Below are 25,124 nucleotides of genomic sequence, written 5' to 3'. Positions count from 1 at the left end.
ATGTTTCTCCGATAAGCCCATGATTGCTGATTGTTCCCTCACAGTGAGGAGCCAGCTTATCCCTGAACACACACACACACACACTCACACACTCACACACACACACACAGAGCCATCCGCCAGTAAGCAGAGGGAGAGATAGATGGAGAGAATGTTGGAGGTGCTTCAATAGGGCTTTGTCCTCCTCAACACGCCCCCTGTGTGTTTGTATGGGTGTGTGTGTACAGCCCGGTGTTCAGCAGGTCCATTGTGACTCAGGGTTATCTGCAGCTGTCATCTCTGTAACAGACGCCTCCAGTGACAGACAGACAGGCACACTTTCTCCTGTTGTCCTCTGTTGTTGTTCACTTTGTTGATTGGCGCCGACACACACAATAAATAGCCTCGGTCATCAAAGATTGTGTCCTACATTGTTTGGCCACGAACAGAATAGACAGGGGAAGAAATGTCAGCCCTGAGAACATCATTGGCCTTGCATCGATCGTGAGATTCTTGTCATTCCTGGGATGAAAAGGGGGAATAGTTGTCATTGTTGGTGAGGGCAGAGACGTGACAGAGACAGACAGTGGCCCGATGGCTCAGTTTCTAGGTGAGAATAACAGAACAGCGAGAAAAGAAAAGAGAGAAGAACAAAGTGTGGAATGTGGCGATGTCCTGCCATTGCCTCAGGATCAACGCTAGAGTCAAATACTTTATCACAGACAGTCTAGAGCTGTGGCTTTGTGGAGAGATGGGGAGCGAGAAAGGGAGGGAGAGAGAGGAAGAAGGATGGATAGAGAGAGAGGGGGCAGGAGGGGAGGCGAGGGAGAGGTAGAGGTGGGGCGAGAGAAGCAGATATGAGAGACAGCATCACACAGTGTTCATACTGACCTCTGTCAGTCTAGATCACAGGGTGTCATCTGAGTGCTATAGGTCAGGTTAAGTGAACCATAACACTTGCACTGTGGCCTCACTCCCTTCTTCTCTAGTGCTCTGCAGTAGGCCAGGTGTTAAGCATGCTTAGCCTCAGGGTTGGGTAGGTTACTTTCTAAATATAATCCGTTACAGTTACAAGTTACCTGTCCTCAATTGTAATCAGTAAATTATCTTTTGGATTACCCACACTCGGTAACGTAATCTGATTACTTTTAGATTACATTCCCCTTAAGAGGCATTAGAAGAAGACAAAAAATAATATTACTGATTTGAACATCTATTGCAGGAAAAATCAGTGTTTAGAGTTTACGTAGCTGGCCATAAATGGATGTTGCATTTTACTTTACGGGTTGGTGGTGTAGGCTTCTACTAACCCATTGCTTTATTCTACAAATAATAATACAATCCGGCCATTTCTTTACATTATAAACCAAAGGCAGATTTCCAGTCGTTCCAATTAATTGAATACCTGTTGGTCTTCAAGAATAGGACTTGGAAATATGGAATTATAGATTAGCCCAATTTTTTACCTGAGCATAACCTAAAAACGAAGGACTTATTAGCCTACTCTGTTGTTAATGATTTTGTTGTCATGGAGGACTGATTTGGGCTCATTGCTTTGAGTTGAAAAGTAAATGCGGCTCTCGGGAATATAGCATGCTTTGAGCACTGCCGAAAGGTGTTATATACAGTACACGTGGAAAAGGATTGCCGTAGGGTGCGTTTGCCAAATGGCTATTGTTGACCTTTTTGTTGGTGACACTTTGATGTCGGGATAATTTGCAGATGTTGAAGAGTTTGAGAATGTGTCCGTAAGGGAAAAAAATATCCCCCCCCCCCCCCTCCCTATTCACGACTCCCTGCACGGAGCAGCGTTTCCCAGTGGACCAGAGAGAGAGGTACAGTAGCTAGTTCATTAAAGCAAGGGATCTTAAAGCTGATGTAATTATCGGTGCCTGTGGGCTCTGGGTTCGTCTTAATGCATGCTTCAAACTGGCCAACTCTCTCATAATTGCATTTAGGCACAGAGAAAGAGGGAAGGAGAGAGATGAAGGGTGCGGAGGGAGAGCAGTAACCTGGGAGACCAGCTGTGCCTGGGCAGCATATTATGGTCTGTTGACCTGAGGACATGGCTACTGCACGTGTGCAGATGGAGCCAGAAAGTCTCAATCCCTACCCTCTCCAATAAAGCCCATCAAACCAGATATGATCTCACTGTATTGAACTGAGGGGTTCAGAACACTCACTGGTCCGGTCCTGGAGCTCCACTATAGGAGAATGGACTGACTCCTATTGATTGGACTTGGATGAGGAGTAGAGGTAACACTCCGGAGCGAGGATGGCTGAAAATGCCTTGACCCGGTACTGCTGTGTACTTCTGAATCCATGTCAGCCGTTGAAATATCCGTTCTCTGTGTCAGCCTACGCGGAATCCTTGTCATATTCGACATAGTGTATTATTTTCTGGAAGTAGCTGCTTATAGCTGGGCTGTACAGTAGCACTGGGAGGTCACAGGGAAGGGAGAGGTGATGGTAGGCCAAGGTTTCTCCCTCTCGCTCCCCCTCTGTCAGCAGTGTGTTGTATCCAGAGCCACTCCTGTATTCATGACCACAACACTCAGGCACCAGAACGCTCACTGCAGGATGCACAGTTGAGCCTGAAGGTCGGGCAGCAATTGTTTATCGGTTAATGTCTCTCGCTCCCTCTGTCGCTCTCTCTCCCTCTGTTGCTCTGTGTCTCGCTCCCCCCCCCCTGTGTCTCGCTCCCCCCCTGTGTCTCTCGCTCCCCCCCTGTGTCTCTCGCTCCCCCCCTGTGTCTCGCTCCCCCCCTGTGTCTCGCTCCCCCCCTGTGTCTCGCTCCCCCCCTGTGTCTCGCTCCCCCCCTGTGTTTCTCGCTCCCCCCCTGTGTCTCGCTCCCCCCCTGTGTCTCGCTCCCCCCCTGTGTCTCGCTCCCCCCCTGTGTCTCGCTCCCCCCCTGTGTCTCGCTCCCCTCCCTCGCTCTCGCTCCCCCTCCCTCGCTCTGTCTCGCTCCCCCTCCCTCGCTCTGTCTCGCTCCCCCTCCCTCTGTCGCTCCCTCTCTCTCTCTCTCTCTCACCTTGTCCTTGCAGCTCTCTCTCCACAAGTGCAACACATCAGCAGCATAGCCACACTCCCTCATAGTACTTCCCATGGCTCCGAATGCAGTCACGCAGACACACATACACACACACACACACACACACACACACACACACACACACACACACGTTTGTAATAACTTAAACTTAGAGACTCAGCCTATGATTGAATCATTTATAGTTTCGTAAATGCAGGCTAGATCCAAGGCCTGTTGTGAGGTTGTTGCTTTTCGTCCCCGAAGGCCGTAATCAAATAAGAACTGATTCTATTACTTAAATGTACATTAGGATTAAAAACTGGGCTTGCAAATGTCAAATGAACGTGACTCGCTCCACTATGTAAAGTCCACTTCCAATGGCAGTTTGTACGTAAGGACAAACCTCAAACAAAATAGACTTTTCAATTTCCAATTACTGTTCGCCTATGGTGTTAGCAGACCCATAAGCACCATCTAAATGGAGTTCTTTAAAGCTGATCTTACACATGCCCGTTAGATGGATACCCTCTTCACTATGCTATAAGGAGACATCACTACCTCTTCAAGACCTGTCATCTATTCCTACTGTGACTTAAGGGGACATTGCATGTATAATGGTCTCAGTACTTAGAGGAACTAAACATACATTCTAGTCCCAAAACAGTCAAATGTAGTAATGAGGAGGATGATAATGAATGAAAAATCCATGAGTTCAGTCCCCCTTCAAGCCCTGCTGCTGATATTTGCATTTAGTCTGTAAATGTTGCATTTAATCTCCTGTCAGCTTGTGTTTAGTGGTTGAGAGGACAGCTCACCTCCTGATTTCTCACCTTCTCTCTGTCTCCCTGTGTCTCTGTGTGTGACCTCCCTTTCTCTTACGAAATGGCCACGGGGTGATCACGAGCTGTGGATGCTAGTTGCTCACCCTTGAATGAGACTGTGTGTCAGTGTCCCTCAGCTAGTATACGCAGTTGTTTGTTCAGCTGTCGTCATTACTATTCCTCACACAAATCCCCTTTTTCTTTACTGGAGTAGATGAGCGTTTTTGAAGCAGCAGTTTGAGACGACAAACTTGTCTCTGTTTTTAAGTAAAATGGATAATTGTGCGGCCGTCATAAGTCAGGCCTCACTTTGCTGTGAAATTCATGTCTCTCTTTCTCGCTCTCGCTCTCTCGCTCTTTCTCTTTCTCTTTCTTATCAAGGACAACTACACATTTGCCCAGCCGGGGATTCAAAGGAATGTCAAGGCTCTGGAGAAGTTGGTCAGCAGGATCGATGGTGAGCTTCCTCTCCTCTCTCTCTCTCCTGTCCTCTCTTGTGATCCTATCCCTCTCTCTCTCCTGTCCTCTCCCATGGTCCTCTCGCTCTCTCTCTCCTGTCCTCTCCCATGGTCCTCTCGCTCTCTCTCTCTCCTGTCCTCCTGTGATCCTATCCCTCTCTCTCTCTCTCCTGTGGTCCTATCCCCCCCTCTCTCCTGTCCTCTCCCGTGGTCCTATCCCCCTCTCTCTCTCTCTCTCTCTCTCTCCTGTCCTCTCCTGTGGTCCTATCCCTCTCTCTCTCTCCTGTCCTCTCCTGTGGTCCTATCCCTCTCTCTCTCCTGTCCTCTCCTGTGGTCATATCCCTCTCTCTCTCTCCTGTCCTCTGCTGTGGTCCTATCCCTCTCTCTCTCTCCTGTCCTCTGCTGTGGTCCTATCCCTCTCTCCTGTCCTCTCCTGTGGTCCTATCCCTCTCTCTCTCTCCTGTCCTCTCCTGTGGTCCTTTCCCTCTCTCTCTCTCTTTTTCTCCTGTCCTCTCATGTGGTCCTTTCTCTCTCTCGCTCTCTCTCGCTCTCTCTCGCTCTCTCTCGCTCTCTCTCGCTCTCTCTCGCTCTCTCTCGCTCTCTCGCTCTCTCTCTCGCTCTCTCGCTCCCTCTCGCTCTCTCTCGCTCTCTCTCGCTCTCTCTCTCATCATGTGGTCCTTTCCATCTCTCTCTCTCTCCTGTCCTCTCCCGTGGTCCTCTCGCTCTCTCTCTCCTGTCCTCTCCCGTGGTCCTCTCGCTCTCTCTCTCTCTCTCTCTCTCTCTCCTGTCCTCTCCCGTGGTCCTCTCGCTCTCTCTCTCTCCTGTCCTCTCCCGTGGTCCTTTCCCTCTCTCTCTCGCTCTCTCTCCTGTCCTCTCCTGTGGTCCTTTCCCCCTCGCTCTCTCTCCTGTCCTCTCCTGTGGTTCTCTCTCTCTCTCTCTCTCTCTGTCTCTCTCTCTCTCTCTCTCTCTCTCTCTCTCTCTCTCTCTCTCTCTCTGTCTCTCTCTCTGTCTCTCTCTGTCTCTCTCTGTCTCTCTCTGTTTCTCTCTGTCTCTCTGTGTCTCTCTGTGTGTGTGTGTGGTTTCCGGAAGGGAAATCCTGTCTCTGAGCACAACTCTGTGTCCTATCTCTCTCCCTTTGGCCATCTGTCTGTATGTTTCTCTTCCTGTCAGAGTGACGATTAGTCTGTCCGAGTGATCGCGGGCACACACACACACCCTGACTGCTGTGTGTCATCCCCAATCATTGGCGGGTCAGTGTGGCCTTTAACAGAACGGCGGCTGGCTGGCGTCTGGTCCGCCGGGGGGAAGCAGGAGCCACCAGAGCATGAGCTCCTCTCATTACTTTAAATGACAGAGGTGTAATCAGAATTCACTGGCCATCCTCTCCTCCCGCCATCTCCTCACAGAGCAGGGTAAGGCCAGGGTGGAGGGAGACTGGTCCCTGCACAGCACAAAGCCAGACCAGGACTGGACCTCGACTCAGATCTAGTCCTGTATGTTCTTTACATTCGAGAGGTATAATCAGGATTTAGTGGACTTCTTACAGGACAGAGACAGAGCCCTTCGCTGCATACAGTCAGCCCAGTTCTAGACCCAGATTCAACACGAGACCGAGCGCTATACCCTACTGCCAGATCCAGCCCATGCCCCATCTGTATACCCCAGCCCCAGACCCAGGCATTTGTATTCCAAAACGGTCTTGTTTTTTCTGCCTTTCTGATGTCTATATTTAACAACCAAATTTATGCAGGGAGGGAAATTGAGTTGGTCTTTTTGGACAAGATAAATGTCTTTAGGTCGCAGGTTAGATTTAGTCTCTCTGGAGTGAGAAAGAGACTGTTCTTAAACAGAGATTGAACTTTAACAGTCCTCCTTGAGAACTTCAGTTCTTTCTCTCTTACTTTATCATTTTGAGTTTCCGGTGTTGTGTTGCCATCTCCACTCCACTTGATCCTACAGCACACGTCTACCTTAAATGACCTGTAAATACTTCAGCAATAAGAATAAGAAAGAATCAAAAATACATGTTTTTCTGATACACCTCGGCTTTCAGCCAATCAGCATTCAGGGCTCAAACCACTCAGTTTCTAATGATAAATGAACCATACTTTGCAAGGTATATACATTTTACTACTGTGAAATTAGCCTAGCGGGTAAGAGCGTTTGGCCAGTAACCAAAAGGTCGTTGGTTCGAATCCCTGAGCCGACTAGATAAAAAAAATCTGCCGACGTGCGCTTGAGCAAGGCACTTAACCCTAGCTGCTCCTGTACGTCTCTAGATAAGAACATCTGATAAATGACTACCATGTATTTGTAATATTTTTTCCCCAATTGTAACATATCGCTCATTAACTCAACACACAGCTCTTTAAAGGTTTGAACCCTATAGACACGCGTGCACGCGCACACTTATACACACTTATACACACTCTTATACTTTTCTCTGCTACCGCACGCAAGCGGTACCGGAGCGCCAAGTCTGGTACCGAAAGGCTCCTCAACAGCTTTTATCCCCCAAGCTATAAGACTGCTGAACAATTAATAGAATCGCCACCGGACTATTTACGTTGACCCCTCCACCCTTTTTGTACACTGCTGCTACTTGCTGTTTATTATCTATGCATCGTCACTTCACCCCTATCTACATGTACAAATTACCTCGACTAACCTGTACCCCCGCACACTGACTCGGTATCCCCTGTCTACAGCCTCGTTTTTCTTATTGTGTTTCTTTTTCTTATTATTTTTAACTTTAATTTATTTGGTAAATATCTTCTTAACTCTTCTTGAACTGCGTTGCTGGTTAAGGGCTTGTAAGTAAGCATTTCACTGTAAGGTCTACACTTGTTGTATTCGGTGCATGTGACAAATAAACTTTGATTTACACACACACACACACACACACACACACACACACACACACACACACACACACACACACACACACACACACACACACACACACACACACACACACACACACACACACACACACACACACACACACACACACACACACACACACACACACACACACACACACACACACACACACACACACGTCTCCATATAGGTTTGAATCAACACTATATGCAAAATCTGTAGTTTCTGCACTCATTGTAATTAGAGAGAAAAGTTTTCTCCCGGGAATGAGTCTCTTACCTTCTAAGAATCCCTATGTGTTAATTAATCTGTCAATAAAATGGCACCCTATTCTCTATATAGTGCAATACTTTTGACCAGAGCCCTAATGATGCCCCCTATGGATCCTGGTCAAAAGTAGCACACTAAATAGGGAATAGCGTGCCGTTTGGGACGAAGGCAATGTGTTCCTTGACTGTGGTTAAATACTTCTGATGTCCGCATAATAATGTCCATGCTTTGTCATTCAAATGTTTCTCATTAACATTAAGCTCTAATGGTGTTCTCTCTGTCCTCGTCATGAATACCGAACAGAAGCCCTTATCAAATGGCTCCTTTGTAGCGCAGTCTTGTTCTTGACCAACCTTCACATTGTTAGACTCCAGAGTCCCACTCTTGTCACATTGAACTGTATTTATCTCTAATGGGGGGGGGGGGGGGGCTGGCTAAATGTCTTGCCCCTCACATTCAAATGGGATGTTGAAGTAGGGGAGAATGCTGCTGAGAGAGTGAGAGTCAATGAAATAGAACAATTTATATTTGACAAGGCTGTGGTGCTGTAGTTGTTTCAAAGGGTTAGGGAGAGGAGAGCAGAGAGAGAGAGACAGTCTTAGGGTGAACACTTCTCCTGTTGTATGAGTTGTTATGATGGTTTGATTGGGTCTCTTGTCAGGGCAATGTGTTGTGTAATTTTGTTCTGCTTTCATGTCAGTATGTTGTCTCCTGCAGCAGACTAATGATAGAGACCGAGGGGAAGTGCACAACATAGGGAGAGTAAAAGACCGACAGACAGAGAGAGCACAATTGAGAGGGGAGAGAAATGAGTTTAAGACTTGTCTTCCTCTTGAAATCCTCTGTTGGCTTGCGTGAATGTGTCAGACCTGGGTTCAAATACTATTTAGGGTATTTTAATTACTTTCAAAGACTAGTGTTTGAATATGGGTATGTATTAGGACATACATTTGGAAAGTATTGGCATGTATTTGAAAATACTCAAATACATAGTATTTATACAAATATTTAAATACTCTCATTTCAAAAATGTTTTAACCTCTTTTCAACAGGGAGTCATACTGAGACCAACATGTCTTTCTCAGATGAGCCCTGCATAAAACATACATACAGTTGAAGTCGGAAGTTTACATACACACTCAAAAATAGTTACCAGAATATAGATTTCAGTAGAAAATCACAATATCAAACAATTACTCCGATCAGAATTGGATCAGGCAGAGCCGCAGTTTACATTCTGAGTAAATTGCCTATATTCCTATTTGCTGTTACACATTTGTATAAATAAGTTATATTTATACAAAGCAAGAGAACAATGTAGAGAGAGCTAAGAGCCTCACCAAAGCAGCACAAAATATCCGGTCAGAAAATGTCATTTTGATATGAATATGAGTTGGCCTATTAAGCCACTCTTTCAATTTAATCAATGCTAGATTTCTCCTGCCACACTTTTTCACGGTCAAGCAATGAATGAATCTAACAGAGTTCTAGGGTATCAAAGTTTTGTTGTTTTTAAATAACCCAAAAACATGGAAGGCGTATGGTAATAATGAGAGACAGAGAAGAAACCATAGCAATATATAAAAATCAAATGAGAAATTTTAACAAACCTTCTAGTTGAGAAAAGCATTATAAGACAGAAATGATGCATGCGAGGCCCCCCAAAAAAATCTTTGCCATTTCGAACCAAAAGCCTAATCCTACTAACTTAAATATCATAAAAGCATTAAGACAAATTCAAGTTATGAAGACTATTTTCCTGAACAATTCTTGTGTTTAATGTCCTAAAGTTGCAGCTTTTAAATGGGAATAATTCTGGAAGTCGGAGTCTACGCTGTTCTCGTTCACAGATTTATTTCGAATGGCAAATATTTTAGGCCACAAGTCAAATTGAGCAAAACGATACCAAGATTGAAAAATCCAACGAGGAAGTCAAACACTTAGGTTACAGCTGTGGACAGAGAGAGAGATTTTATGAAAATAAAAATGGAATCAAATTGTTTGTACGTTATTTTGGATGGCCGCTAGGGAGGGAGAACATCGTCTATGGCAGGGGTGTCAAACATTCCATGGAGGGCCTAGTGTCTGCTGGTTTTTGTTTTTGTTTTTTTCCTTTCAGTTAAGACCTAGACAACCAGGTGAGGGGAGTTCCTTACTAATCAGTGACCTTAATTCATCAATCAAGTATAACGGACGAGCCAAAACCCGCAGGCACTCGGCCCTCCGCGGAACGAGTTTGACACGTGGTCTATGGGCAAGCGCAGAAAATGATTTCACATCCCTCCTATGTACCTCACTCATTTTCACTCACTCTTTTGGCCGATGGTGTTACGGACCTTTTTTTTGTTATGTGACTTTAGCTTTCGGAAAAAGTCAAAAAAGATGTCCTACTTGTCCAAGGACAAGTAGCTAAAAAAGTTCAATGTAAAGCCCTGGTTGTTGAAATGAAAACAGATTTACTAGAAGTTAACTGCTCTTCCAAGGAGCCAATATGCTGGACTGACTGCCCAGGGACAATAAAAAATCAAATCAAAATCAAATACGAAGCCTGCTGAGATTAAAAGTGTGAGTATGTACATGGATGTGTTTGTGTGTGAGCATGAGTTGGATGTGGATTGATTTCCCACCTCTGCGTAACTAGATCCATTAGGGCTGTTCCAAGGGAGATGTAAAACAGCACCACTCTGCCAGCTCTCTGCTAGCTGATTAAACCTGACACAGGACATGGCTCCAAGGGGGTCATTTTGGGATAATAGCGCAGTGTAACAACAGTCCTACAAAACCCCAGAGTGACTTAAAAATAACCACCTGACCACCATTCGACACTCAAATGTACATCTTGAAAAGAGGAAACCTTTCCGAGAGCAGAGAACAGCCGGGTACAAGAAAGACTGAAGAGAGAAAAAGGGGAACAGAAAGGTAGAGGACAGGGAGCCAGTGGAGAAAAGGGAAGAGAAGAAAGCATCAGACGCAACAAGCTGTGGCGAAGAGAGAGATCAGTAGCCTTGCTACGTTCCCTTCCTTCAGAGACACATAGCAGCCTTAGTCTCTTCCTCGTGGTACACCAGCCAGGTTGTATTTGATCCTATCGACCACTGCGTAGTGTTTCCCCCACCACACTCACGGATGTGATAAGGTGTGTGTTAGCCAGGGCTGGAGATGTACCACTGAGAGATGGCCTGCCCAGATTGGTCCTACTTGGTGGCCCGGGGCCCTGATGTTCAGACATGCTCCTGAAGCACACCTCTGGCTCTCCTCTGGCTCCTCAGCCATATGGCTCTGCTCTGCTCTGTCAGGTGACAGAAAGAAAGGAGCTAGCTTAGCGCCACAGGGACATGACAGAACCCGACCAGCCTGCCAGCCCTGCCTGACATAACGTCTGTTTGTACGGGGGAGAGACTGGACGCGACAGAGCAAGATGGGAGGGAGGAAGGAGGGCGTGGAGGGAGTGTGAACGAGAGAGACCTAAACTGTCCCTGACTCGTGATGCCGTCAGCCGTGAACTTGAGCAAAGACACATTGCGGTCATGCAGCTGAATAGCCACATCATGCTGGAACAACAACCACAATACCTTGCCCAGACTGTACGCTATATGAAGAGGTATTCTCTAATTACCCCTGTGATTATATTAGATACTAATGGTGCTGCATTTTTAGGGCTTTTCAAGGTGCTTTACGTGTTAACGGTGTAATGGTGAACTCACCTTGCATTGTCCTTTGCGGTGATGCTGATAGATAAAATTGCTGATCAAATGTGTGATGTTATGAGAAACTGATCTCCACCTGATGATGATGATACAGAAACGGATCTGTATTGTTGTGTTATACGGACTTACACCAGCGTCTTGTATTACCTGGTACCTTAGCTGATACAGTCCATTTGACCACCAGGCACTGAGAGGAGAGGAGGGTAGGGAAGGGGTGAGGAGAGGAGGGGGAGTCATGCTGATCTCACCCCAGTGTCTGATTGCATTAATGCTTCGTCCCGTCCTACCCTGTGACTCGTCTGCTCTGTCAGCGGCTCAGGTCCGTCCTTCAGTCTCTCCCTGCCTGCCCTTCAGCCCAGACACTGCCAGCTCACCTGCCTTTATCTCCCTCAAACAGAGAGCAAAGGAGAGAGAGTAGAGCGAGCGAGTAGAGCGAAAAGCACAGACACTGAGCAGGGAAAGCGAGAGCAGAGGGAGACGGGATAAAGAGAGAACAGAGGGGAATATAGAGAGCGAGAGAGCACAGCCCTGCCTGGACCCTCCACCACCCCTCACTTGCCTCTCAAATCGACAGGGGTGGAGAGAGAGAACAGTTTGGCATGATTCCTCAAGAACTCTCCTATTTCTCTGCCTCTGTGTAGAGCTAGGTCCATACAGCACAGTAACCTATATAGCAGAGAGCGTAGTCTAGGCTCTCTGACCACACCCTGCACAATTTAGTGGAGGAGTGAACGTTCAACCTCCAATAGGCCCTGATATATCCCTGACGAATCACTAACACATTTTGTTGAACGACCCGTCTCGGGTCAAAACAACCACCCTGGTTCTTTTAATACAGGGGTAGGCGACCCTGGTGCTGCAGTGCCACAGGCTCTCCCATGTTAGTGATTTAACCGACCTGGAAGACCAGGTGTGTTGGATTTAGGCAATCACTGAACTGATCAGTTAGCTCAAATGGTCAGGTGTGGTGCCTAGTTGGAACAACATCCTACACTCCCTGCGTCACTCCAAGAACAGGGTTGCCTAGCCCTGCGCTACGATAATCAGGTCTCTGTCTACAGTACCATCTCATCTGTACAGCTCAGAGCAGAGAGGCAGTGGGAGCCAATGGGTCCTGTCCTCCTGTAGCAGTTCCTTGCTTCCTCTAGCTCTGTTATTACAGGCCTGTGTTATTACGGGGGAGGAGAAGTGGAAGGGTGGAGGGCTACCCTCTGTACCCTCTTATTGAATATCTGACTTTGTACTATATTATTCCGTTCAGACTTCCACAGAATATTTCAAAGAATGTTCACTTGAGTTCAGATGGTATAACTGAACTTCTACTTTGTGCGCCCGCTGAGGCAGCGGAGTATTTTTGAGATCATACGATTAGCTCGGATTCTGTAATGTGTTAGAGGTCATTCAGGCTCGGTATATCCAAGGGCAGCGAGTTGTATGATAGTCGATATGCCAGGATGATAGGACGACAGCTGGAATGAAAGACATGTTGATCTGTTTTTGTAATAGCCTGGCTGACGCGTCAGGGTAAGGGTTTGACAAGAACATCGCATGCCATTCAGACATTCATTCCTTTGTGCGTGTGCAGCACATCTAAAATACAGGCTACAGTGTCTAGAGTAATAGTTTTAAGCTGAAGAGGGTATAGGGTTGTGACTGAATATGAAGAGTACATTTTTCACCTCTGACTGAGACCGGGGTTGCATGTTAGCTTAACCGTGTGTGGGACTGTGCGTGCTTCCTTCCTTCTTTCCTTCTTCCGTGTGTGTGTTGGAAAGCCAGGGTGGTCCCTCATCTCCTCTTTGTCCTCCCTTCTCTCTCAGGGCCTAATCTCCTCTCCACGCGGCCGGAGTAATACACATCTCTCCATCCTCTCCTCCTTTGTGTGGGGCTGTGTTTCTCTGAAAGACAGAGGCTGATGTGAGACTACTGCAGCAGTGGGTATCAGATCACACACAAAGCATTGATCTCCCTGTGTTCTCCTTTTTCTCTGTTCCATTCCTGTTTCCTTTCCCCTTCTCTCTCCCTCTCTCCGGGCTTTGTTTACGTTTGACCGACCGATGCCGGACACGGCAGCTCTTCTCTCTCCGCTCTCTAGAAATACACTCCCTGTGGATGGATGGATGGCCCGGGCGGTGTGGAGCTTTCGAAAGGAGTCGATGCCAATGTGTTCACCCACTATAGCTTTAGAAATCAGTCAGTCGACGCCAACGTGTTCACTCACCGTGCGGTAGCTGCTTTAGGGTCACTGCTGTCTGTCATTAGCTGCCTGACTGGGCTGTCGCGGTGGTCGCACGTTTTGTTTTGTGCTTTTTAAGAACAGGGTTGATGGATGAGTGTTGATTTTAGATGTGTTTGACAAACGAGGAGTTTGTCAAGAATAGGAAGATGGCGTCCTCGCCTGCCAGTGTATGTGCCGTGCATAATGGAAGATATGTACTAATGGGATTTGTCTATACGAGGCAAGAACTATCTGCATTTGTAATCCTATTTTTAAGCAGAGTCGTGTGATCCCCCCCATGTTTCCCTGCTCCGTTGCGGCCCACACCACCACCATATCTCCCAGGCCCTTTAAACAGAACCAGGTACGGAGATGAGTGCGTTTACAATTAAAATGAACGCGCTGAGGCGGTAGTGCACAGGGTGTGCTCTAGATAAATGAGGAGGGGAAAACGGTCACCTTCAATCCAGGAGAGTGGGACGGGAGCAACACCTGGTTTCAGCCAAAAGGGGAGGTAGTTTCTCATGCATTTAGCCTACCGCAGCTAACGATATCCTTTTATAGTCACTTTTCATTTTCTACTTGAGTTGATGTTACAGGTGACATTGGTCAGTGAGTGAGGCACCGTTTTCCAGAAGTGTTGGGAAATGCAGACCGCTATGGAGGTTTCCGTCCAGTAGTTATGATGGGCTGTTAAATCAGTCGGACCGTTAGGCTGTTGAGTGGTAGTGTGAGATGACTCTTGTGGTGAAGGTGTGTCTGTGTGTGTGTGTCTGTGTGTGTGTGTGTGTTAGAGCTGGGCAATATGGACAAAAATCCGTATCGCAATACATTCCCTGAATTGATAGGATAAACGGAACGATACTTAAAATGTGCACCACATTTAATGAATAGATTTATTATCCTTTTAACTACTGCTGCTAGTAGGATGGTTGTAGCCATCGGTTGTCCCGGTAACAATCACCCATATCACCAAACGTATTTCATTTCAAGGCTACTTATCGGTATGGTTGGCGTCGAAAACCTTTTGGTTTATCGTCCCAGCGCTAGTGTGTGTCTCTGACTTATTCGGACACCAGGTGAGTTAACTCTCTAGCCACTCAGTTCTGATCTGGTTAGCTCTTCCTAACCTATTGATCTTCTCTCTGAGGCCCCGGGATTCCCCCCTTTTTGACTCTGTTCCTAATCCAGAGCAGTCTCCAGTCTGTGAAACTCTTCACCTCTCTACCCCTGGCTGCCCCTGCTCCCCTCATTATGATTAATTGAATCCCCTCCACTCAGGAGCCCAAGAGGCAGAACCGTCGCCGGGTGCTTTTAGCAACAATCAGGAGCGTCGCTCTAATTAGCGACGCCGTATTAAACCATAGCCCCGTTTTCTTATCGTGACACTAAAGCGTGTAATTTCTACCGTCACGCTAACGTTCACCGGAAGCTACAATCTATCTGCAATATTAAAGCTGATCTAGCCCCTAAAAAGAGAAAGAAAACGATGTTTCTCTCTCTCCACAAGGTTTGGAAATGTTTCCTCTGATCTCTCTCTCTCTCTCTCTCTCTCTGTTCTGTGTGAATACAGAATGCATTCAGGGTTCATCAGCATGGATATTGCTCTAAAGGTGAATTTATTTATGCAAACGAAGGAGAGAAACCGCACGGTTTCTGCACTCTGAATCATGTACCTGTAAGACTCCCATGGTTCGATTGTTGAGGCAGAAGTATGAATAGAATAATTGTCTTTTTCCTTTGTTTGAAGATGTTAGACTCTACTAGACTCTACTACTAGACTCTACTATTGTCCTGTGTGTGTGTGTGACTGCGCGTGCGTGCATGTGTGTGTGACTGTGCGTGCGTGCCTGTGCCTTTCGCTCTCTCTCTCTCTTAAGTGTGCATGTGATTACATGTCTATTGCTGAGCTTCATGGTGATCTGACATCACGTCTCTGCTGTGAGGATTTAACCCGCAGTCACCCCTCTGTTCTCTCTGCCTCTCCTCTGAGCTCCTCTCATCTCCTCTAGACCTCTCAATCCACCTGCACACAACCTATTGATTCACACAGGCCCATAGAGCTTGGCTTTCCTCTATCGTCTTAGCAGCACTATGCACATTGCTATGTCGTTTACCATAAAATCAACGCAAATATGCATTCATTCATTGGCATTGACAAATGATATTTGTTTGTTGTGCTTTGAAGAGTTTTGTAAGTGAGAGTATGAAGAAGGAGTTCTTCATAGCTGGATTCTACTTTGTTGATGGACACGAGTCCCTGGTCGATGGTTTAGCATGTAGATCATAGTCCTCAGTGCTGTAGCCCTGTGTGTGATGGAAGTGGTGCATGATGAATGACGTGTCCCTGCTGACAAATGCGATCCCTAGGAGCACAGAGAGAAGGAACTGATAGCCTAGCATACAGGCAGAGTCACACGCAACTGTCATCCTGGGATATAGAGTACACACACACACACACACACACACGAGTATACGATGCACAGTTTTCGCTGACGCTAAGAAGGCGTGTTGTGGCGTGTCTATCAATCTCCTTATGTAATCAACTTTGCCGGACACTGAAACATGATAAGGACAACGTCAGAGCTCAGTCACAGACGCAAAAATGACACCCTGTTGGTTTGTCATGGAACATGATAGATATAGAGGACCTATCTTTCAGGGTGCATGCTGTCAGAGTACTGGAGGTCTGGTCAAGTGGTAGAAAAAGCTCAGCAGAGAAGCCATTCAGACAGGCAAGAACCCTGAAAATGGAGCTGAGAGGGAGGAGAAGAGAGGGGGAGGGGTAAAGAGAGATGGATGAAGAAAAATAGATTTAAAGAAAGAGAGGGAAAAAGAGGAGAGAGATGAGGTACAAAGAGTGCGCTCGAGAGCGCGAGATGGATAGATAGAGGGAGAGAGAATGAGGAAAGGGAAAGGGAGAGGGTAGATGTAATTATGGGATGGAGGAGAGGAGAAGTGTGGGGCTCAGCAGAATGCAGCTCAGCGGCATCACTTGTCTTTTCCCTGACCCTTGACCTCCAACTGTCCTCCCGCTACCCAAATCTACCGAGCAGGCCGTGCGTTGCCAGTCGCAGTCTGCCGGGGGGCTAAACTCCCTATAAAACTCCACTAAGCAAACAGTCCTGCTAACACTTGCGTCTTCTTTAGCATATTATAGTCTGACTTCCCGCAAACAGAATGAATGACTTACCTTACCACTGAATTTGATTTTGTTCTGGTGGAGTACTTTTTAGGGCAAACGCTTTCAACCACTGACTTGACTTAATTCACCCTCAACCGAGTCACTTTCCTGCTGTTTTAACTGTAGGCCTAATCATGTTAACTGTACCTAGTTGCCCACAACAAGTCTTCTAGATGTGTTACTAGCTGAAAGCAGGTACCCCCCCCCCCTCCTCCCTGGGTGTGCAGCGGATTAAAATAATGTTCTATATGCAGAAAGAGAGGGAGCAGAAAGAGTGGCTCCGTAGTACTGAATCACTAATAATCATCTCTCTCTGTTTTCCTTCCCTAGCTATAACAGCTGTTCCTCTGTTCTACTGGCTCTAGAACAGATAAAACAATAACTAACTAATTAACTTCCAGGGGACCAGGACTCCGAACTCAGGCTATTCTGTCTCTGTAGAATGGTTCCTCTTCTCTTCTTACCATCAGTCTTAGCCTGGTACCAGATCTGAGTGTGCTTTAGCCAAGCCAACTCCTCTGACTGCATGTGAGAAGTTTAATTTATTTCCTCCAAAGTGGTTATTCTGAGTGTTGGGTTGCCTCTTATTAGGGAAGCTGTTTAGAGGTGATATATTACTGTGATTTATTCACCGTTAATGATGTTAGGCCTCTGTTGTTTATGCGGAGCATAGCTATGTGATAATTAAACTGTGGGGACGAGCGAGCGAGAGGAGTGTTTCGCTGTTTACCTCTGAGAGTGTTTGTGTGGGTGCGCATGTGAGAACGAACGAATGTGATTTGTTGACGTGTGTGTGTGTGTTGACATGTAGGGTGACAAATGAAGTGAATTGTGATGGGTACAGCAGGGGTGATGTGAATACACACTTTACTTCGGGTAGCTAAAATGCAAGAGGAACTTGAAGCGAAACATTAGGAAAAGTAGCTGGCTACATTATTCTATGATAAACATGACTCATCGGATGGCCATGCATCGTTTTTTCCCTGTAAGCTAGTGTACTTGTGTGGCTGCTGGCTAAATAGTGTTGCACTTCTATTTTCGTTTGATGAAAAGAAAGCAAATATCTGCCAAATGTGTATCATTAATTTATTGTGTGAAGAGAAACTAGTTGCACTCCCCTGGCCACTCTATTGATGCAAACACTTAACTTTAAACATAAAACGCAAGTGAAATGGTTTAAAAGGCAGAAAATGCATATTTCTAAACGGTAATGCGACCTCTGTACAGAGTTGTCCTTTATGTCAGAACCAAACTAAGATAGCTTCATTGTTCAGGGATCTGATCTGGAATCATTGTCCGTGTCACTGGTTAGAGGACTGATTGGATGTTTCAGAGCTTATTAATAGTCTTCGATTGATACACACTGGAGGTCTTCACAGATCCACCTGTACCCGAATACCCAAGACACAATCCGGGACATGAGCGGTTCCGGATCCATAATTCTAAATAATGTAACGGGTCTGGGTCAGATCTGAGATGATTGTCACGGGTCTCCGGTATGTGTCATTGTAATTGACTTGTCCTGAAGGGACCTTACAGATCCAAACAGAACTGCTGCAGTAGAGAGAGAGCGAGAGACATTTTATAATTTATGCTGCTGCTCTTGCTTTTCACAAGTGGAGTGTGGTGCACGTAGCTTGTTGTTGGCCAATTATAAGTCATCAAAGTGGCAATAGGCGCCAGTCATAAAGTCTCCGTGTTTGGAAAAAGTTAGGAGATGCACTACATGACCAAAAGAATGTGGACACCTGCTCGTCGAACGTCTCATTACAAAATCATGGGCATTAATATGGAGTTGGTCCCCCTTTGCTGCTATGACAGCCTCCACTCATCTGGGAAGGCTTTCCACCAGACGTTGGAACATTGCTGCGGTTATTTGCTTCCGTTCAGCCACAATAGCATTAGTGAGGTCGGGCACTAATGGCCGATTAGACCTGGCTCGCAGTCGGCGTTCCAATTCATCCCAAAGATGTTCGATGGGGTTAATGTCAGGGCTCTGCGCAAGCCAGTCAAGTTCTTCCACACAGATCTCGACAAACCATTTCTGTATGGACCTCACTTTGTACATGGGGGCATTGTCATGCTGAAACAGGAAAAGGCCGTCCCCAACTTTTGCCACAAAGTTGGAAGCACAGAATCGTCTAGAATGTTATTGTATGCTGTAGCGTTAAGATTTCCCTTCTCTGGAACTAAGGGGTGAGCCCGAACCATGAAAAACAGCGCCAGACCGTTATTCCTCCTCCACCAAACCTTGCATTTGGCACTATGCGTTGGGGCAGGTATTGTTCTTCTGGCATCCGCCAAAACCAGATTTGTCCGTCTGATTGCCAGTTGCTGAAGGGTGATTCATCACTCCAGAGAACGCGTTTCCACCGCTCCAAAGTCAAAGCATGGCATTTTGCATGGTGATGTTAGGCTTGTGTGTGGCTGCTGGGCCATGGAAACCCATTTCATGAAGCTCCGGACAAACAGTTATTGTACTGACGTTGCTTCCAGAGGCAGCTTGGAACTTGGTAGGGAGTGTTGCAACCGAGGGCAGGCAATTTTTACTCGCTACGTGTTTCAGCACTCGGCTGAGCCGTTTTTGCTCCTAGACCTTTCTAGTTCACAATAACAGCACTTACAGTTGACCGGGGCAGCTCTAGCAGGGCATACGTTTGATCAACTGACTTGTTGGAAAGGCGGCATCCTATGACGGCGCCACGTTGCCCTTCAGTAATGCCATTCTACAATGTTTGTCTTTAGCGATTGCATGGCTGTGTGCTCGATTTTATACACCTGTCAGCAACTGTTGTGGCTGAAAGAGGGGTGTCCACATCATTTTCAATATATAGTGCACTCACTCGGAAATGACCGGATCTGGATCCGACCAGCGCTATACAGATTGGGTCTAGTTTTCCTCGGGTCCAGGTGGGAAAGGCCCAGGCCCATTTCGTAAAGTTGGACCCGTGAAGACCTCTAATACACACACGCACACGCACGCAAACAATACACACACACTGTTATAATGCTGTCTTTCTCCCGAGCTATACAGTAGCTGTAATGTTCTTTGAGAGTTCCACTGACAGCTATGTAATAATTACGGCGGTATTGTCTGGTCGCCCAGCCATCACCGGTGGAAAGAGAAAGGTGTGTGTGCTGATGCGAATGGCTCGTGTGTGTTCATCAGTGTCTGACGGTAGTGTGTTTGCATACTGTAAGTGCGTGCGTTGATCATTGTTTGATGGAAATGTGTGTATTTCAGTTTAAGAAGTCTGTGTGTGGGGGGGGGGTGTGTTTCAGAAACGGTGCACGTCCACATGCAGCAGTATGAAGTGGAGTATCTCCAGTTTGCCTTCCGTTGGATGAACAACCTGCTGATGAGAGAGCTGCCGTTACGCTGCACTATACGCCTCTGGGACACCTACCAGGTACACACACACCACAAACACACACGTACGTACGCACACATACTGTACAAGCGCCCGCGCAGGAACACACACACACACACAAATCGTCACATTTCACTCACTCACAGCGCGACGTGTGTGTGTATTATTCAACCATTGTGTTCCTTCATAAGGCCCTATCCAGCAGAGGTCATCAATCTCTGTCAGTCCTCTCCTCTGTGGCGTGTACCGCTGGCTCTCTATCTCTCTGTCTGTCAGCAGCTCAGAGCAATGAGCCCGTGCCTCAACGCCACTGAACTATTACTAAACAAAAGCCTTGTTAACAAACCATCCTTCATCACTCCTCCCATCCCTCCCCTCAGAGTGTAGGACCTCTGAAAGGCTGCAACAGGGCAGTGGTGCAGAGCTCTGTGGCTTGGCGCTGAAGGGCCACAGTGTCTGATTTTCTGTCTGGCTATAACCTGGCGGTGGACTTGAGGGTTCGTCAATGACATGAATTGATCGATGACATATCGGAGGGATTAAAAGGACTGCATTACTGACGGACTGGTTCTGTGTAGGAGGAATGTGTATGTGTCCTGTATTGTGTTCCTTTGCCTCAGCAGTGTGCCATCTAAGATAGCCTGTTATACATGTATATGTGTACATACAGTTGAAGTCGGAAGTTTACATATACTTAGGTTGGAGTCATTAAAACTCGTTTTTCAACCACTACACACATTTCTTGTTAACAAACTATGGTTTTGGCAAGTCGGTCAGGACATCTGCTTCGTGCATGACACAATACATTTTTCAAACAATTGTTTACAGACAGATTATTTCACTTATAATTCACTGTATCACAATTCCAGTGGGTCAGAAGTTTACATACACTAAGTTGACTGTGCCTTTAAACAGCTTGGAAAATTCCAAGAATGATGTCATGGCTTTAGAAGCTTCTGATAGGCTAATTGACATCATTTGAGTCAATTGGAGGTTTATCTGAGGATGTATTTCAAGGCCTACCTTCAAACTCGGTGCCTCTTTGCTTGACGTCATGGGAAAATCAAAAGAAATCAGCCAAGACCTCAGAAAAAAAAGTTGTAGACCTCCACAAGTCTGGTTCATCCTTGGGAGCAATTTTCAAATGCCTGAAGGTACGAAGTTCATCTGAACAAACAATAGTACGCAAGTATAAACACCATGGTACCACGCAGCCGTCATACTGTCAAGGAAGAAGACGCGTTCTGTCTCCTAGAGATGAACGTCCTTTGGTGCGGAAAGTGCAAAACAATCCCAGTACAACAGTAAAGGACCTTGTGAAGATGCTGGAGGAAACGGGTACAAAAGTATCTATATCCACAGTAAAACAAGTCCTATATTCACATAACCTGAAATTCCACTAAGCAAGGAAGAAGCCACTGCTCCAAAACCGCCATAAAAAAATCCAGACTACGGTTTGCAACTGCACATGGGGACAAAGATCGTACTTTTTGGAGAAATGTCCTCTGGTCTGAAACAAATATAGAACGGTTTGGCCATAATGACCATCGTTATGTTTGGAGGAAAAAGGAGGAGGCTTGCAAGCCTAAGAGCACCATCCCAACCGTGAAGAACGGGTGTGTCAGCATCATGTTGTGGGGGTGCTTTGCTGCAGGAGGGGCTGGTGCACTTCACAAAATAGATGGCATCATGAGGATGGAAAATTATGTGGATATATTGAAGCAACAGCTCAAGACATCAGTCAGGAAGTTAAAGCTTGATCGCAAATGGATCTTGTGGCAATGGCTTCAGGACGACAAAGTCAAGGTATTGGAGTGGCCATCACAAAGCCCTGACCTCAATCCTATAGAAAATGTGTGGGCAGAACTGGAAAAGCATGTGTGAGCAAGGAGGCCTACAAACCTGACTCAGTTACACCAGCTCTGTCAGAAGGAATGGGCCAAAATTCACCCAACTTGTGGGAAGCTTGTGGAAGGCTACCTGAAACGTTGACCCAAGTTAAACAATTTAAAGGCAATGCTACCAAATACTAATTGAGTGTATGTAAACTTCTGACCCACTGGGAATGTGATGAAAGATATAAAAGCTGAAATAAATAATTCTTTCTACTATTATTCTGACAATTTCACATTCTTAAAATAAAGTGGTGATTCTAACTGACCTAAGACAGGGAATTTTTACTAGGATTAAGTGTCCGGAATTGTGAAAAACTGAGTTTAAATGTATTTGGCTAAGGTATATGTAAACTTCCGACTTCAACTATATATCTAAAAGATTGATAGGGGTGGACTCTGACTTTCCTTTAATTTTCTGTTAAAATGCACATCTCATTCTCTCGTTCTCTCTCATTCCCTTTGTCTCTCTCTCGTTCGCTCTTTCACTCTCACACACCCCAGTAGCTCTGGGGTGGCACTGGCTTTTCACTTGATTCTACTAATCAGCTACTTCCTTTAGTTCATATGAGGAGTTTAGAATTTAGCTGTTGGTCAAAACTCTCCAGCCCTAACGACGAGCCACACAGACTTCTTGGGCTTTGGGAGAGAGGAAGACCTTATAGGCTTCCGTACTCTTTTTTGGGGATTTTATTTTATTTCACCTTTATTTAACCCGGTAGGCTAGTTGAGAACAAGTTCTCATTTACAACTGCGACCTGGCCAAGATAAAGCAAAGCAGTGCGACACAAACACCACAGAGTTACACATGGGATAAACAAACATACAGTCAATAACACAATAGTACACAGGGATGCCACAGGGCAGATAGCCATCTCAAGCCCTGTGACTTCCAACAGCCCTGTGCGTGCACCATTGTGTGTGTGTGTGTGTGTGGGTGGTCTGACAGTGGCAGTGGCTTTTTTTTCTTCTTCTTTTGTTTACCTCAAAGTGTTAGAGAGAGGGAGGAAGTTATGAAGGACGAGATGGAGGGCTTCCTCTGTACCTCTGCGTCCGCCACTACCAGACCCTGCCATTGATTTTGACGCTTGTTGACATGTGTACTTTGTTGTGGTGTGGGCTCAACGGACACGCTCTCTTGTTAGGATAACGCCGGGAGTCAATAATAGCAGGATATTACTTCATGCGTCTCTATTGATTCTTCGTTGTGTTGGAGTATAAAATGCGTGTACCTTATTGGACGTAGAGGAAGTTGACCCTCTCCTGATGACTCACTTTAATTACCGTGGCAACAACGCTTTGGTGGGGGGGCGCTCGGAGGGTAGCGGGGGTGTAATTGTGTACCTATTCCCTTGTTCTCTTTCAGTTACCGCTTTACCCTCTGTATTGACTGGGAGAGAACACACACACGGGCAACGTGAAGGTTTGTAGATTCAGTCCGAGAGTGTTACGAAACGTAATATGAAAGCGAAAAGGCGGAAGCCCCGTAGTGGCATGAGAAAGTCACTGACCGCACGCTAAGTGGTTAGCCCATAAACTCTCATGACACTGTTAGGAAGTTTGTTCCAATCTCAAGATCCTTTTTTTGCCTACCAAAAGTGAACTGCAGATAAAACTCAATTGATTTCCATCAGTGAATTATTGGTAGTAAATCACATAGTCAGAGCCTAGCCTACTTTCTCCAAAAAACACTTCTGGGCCCTGCCTCTGCAAGCCATGGCATATAGGAAGTATGTACTGCCTGTACTACAGAACCACAGATGTGTTGTGATAAGGAATAACTGTCTAGACGTCATACTTGCTGATATTAGTTTTTGGAGGTTTGAGTGGTGACTGAGTGGAGTTTTTCTAATCAACGGTCGGGCCTGCGGGGAGCGACTGCGACATGAATTAAACCGTGAGTGGTTGACCTTTTGGGCTAACAACCTCAGTTATGACCGTAAGATCACTGCCGACAACCTGTCTACAGGGACCTCTCAATCCTCCATCTGGCTCCTCATCCCCCCCCCCCCCCCAACACGCGCACACACACAGTATATGCACACACACACATGCACGCACGCATACGGCACATAAGTCTCACACACACTAATACGTAGCTAAAGGGTAAAAAGCTGTGTGATACTCCATCAGTTGTAAAAGACGACCTCTACATGCCTTACTCTCAGATGTGTGGTTCTGCCATAGCGGGGGTTTACATCCAAGCTGGGTCTGCAGTGTAGAATTGACCCCTTCCCCAATCATTTTGAGTAGGAGCAAAACAACTCCTAAATGGGGGCGTTTTATGTCTGTGCACAAAGGTAATGTACAATGCCTTCAGAAAGTGTTCACCCCCCTTGATTTTCCCCCACATTTTGTTGTGCTCAATTTAAAATAAATTAAATTGTGATTTTGTGTCACTGGCTAACACACAGTACCCCGTAATGTCAAAGTGGATTTATGTTTTTAGATATTTTTACAAATTAATACAAAATGTAAATAAGTATTCAATCACTTTATGGCAAGCCTAAATAATTTACAGTACATATTGTAAATATTGGCTTAAGTTGCTTGTACTCTGTGTGCAATCATTTTTTCCCCAATTTTTTTTTGTCTACCTCATCTCTGTACCCCACACACGGAATTAGTCTAGCAGTTCATTTCAAACACAGGTTCAACCACCAAGACCAGGGGGGTTTTCCAGTGGTTTGCAAAGAAGGGCACATATTGGTAAATAGATTAAAAAGCTGACATTGAATATCCCTTTGAGCATTGTGAAGTTATTAATTACACTTTGGATGGTCTTATCTATACACCCAGCACTACAAAGATACAGGCGTCCTTCCTAACTTAGTTGCCGGATAAGAAGGAAACCACTCAGGGATTTTACCATGAGCCAATGGTGACTTTAAAACAGTTACAGAGTTGAATGGCTGTGATAGGAGAGAACTGAGGATGGATCAACAACATTGTAGTTAATCCACAATACTAACCTAATTGACAGAGTGAAATGAAGAGAGCCTGTACAGAATAAAACATATTCCAAAACATGCATCCTGTTTGCAATAAGGTACTAAAGTAATACTTCAAAAATGTGGCCAAGAAATTAACTTTGTGTCCTGAATACGAAGCGTAATGTTTGGGGCAAATCAAACACATCACTAAGTAGCCCTCTTCATATTTTCAAACATGGTGGTGGCTGCGTCATGTTATGGGTATGCTTGTTGTCTGCAAGGACAAGGAAGTTTTTTAGGATAATAATAAAAGGACTGTAGCTAACATTCCTTGACTTTCCTGCAGTCAGCATGCCAATTGCACGCCAAACACAGCA

The 25,124-nt window shown here is 45.9% G+C and overlaps 1 protein-coding gene across 4 annotated transcripts in view; it reads left to right on the top strand.

Moving 5' to 3' along the window:
• LOC139566058 (TBC1 domain family member 22B-like) overlaps positions 1–25,124 on the top strand; it is a 171,106-nt gene that overhangs the window by 100,562 nt on the left and 45,420 nt on the right. For 2 of the 4 annotated variants that reach the window (XM_071386913.1, XM_071386912.1), the window contains exons 11-12: positions 4,213–4,288; positions 19,834–19,961. In XM_071386913.1, the coding sequence (XP_071243014.1) occupies positions 4,213–4,288; positions 19,834–19,961 (204 nt within the window). Of the gene's footprint in view, positions 1–4,212; positions 4,289–12,969; positions 16,178–19,833; positions 19,962–20,302; positions 20,692–25,124 lie in introns of those variants that run through there. The other 2 variants (XM_071386914.1, XM_071386915.1) reach the window with 2 other exon arrangements.

Source organism: Salvelinus alpinus, chromosome 37 (assembly GCF_045679555.1).
Source record: "Salvelinus alpinus chromosome 37, SLU_Salpinus.1, whole genome shotgun sequence".
Classification (NCBI taxonomy): Eukaryota; Metazoa; Chordata; class Actinopteri; order Salmoniformes; family Salmonidae; genus Salvelinus; species Salvelinus alpinus.
Note: the sequence above shows the minus strand (reverse complement) of the source record. Positions and strands in the feature narration are given on the sequence as shown.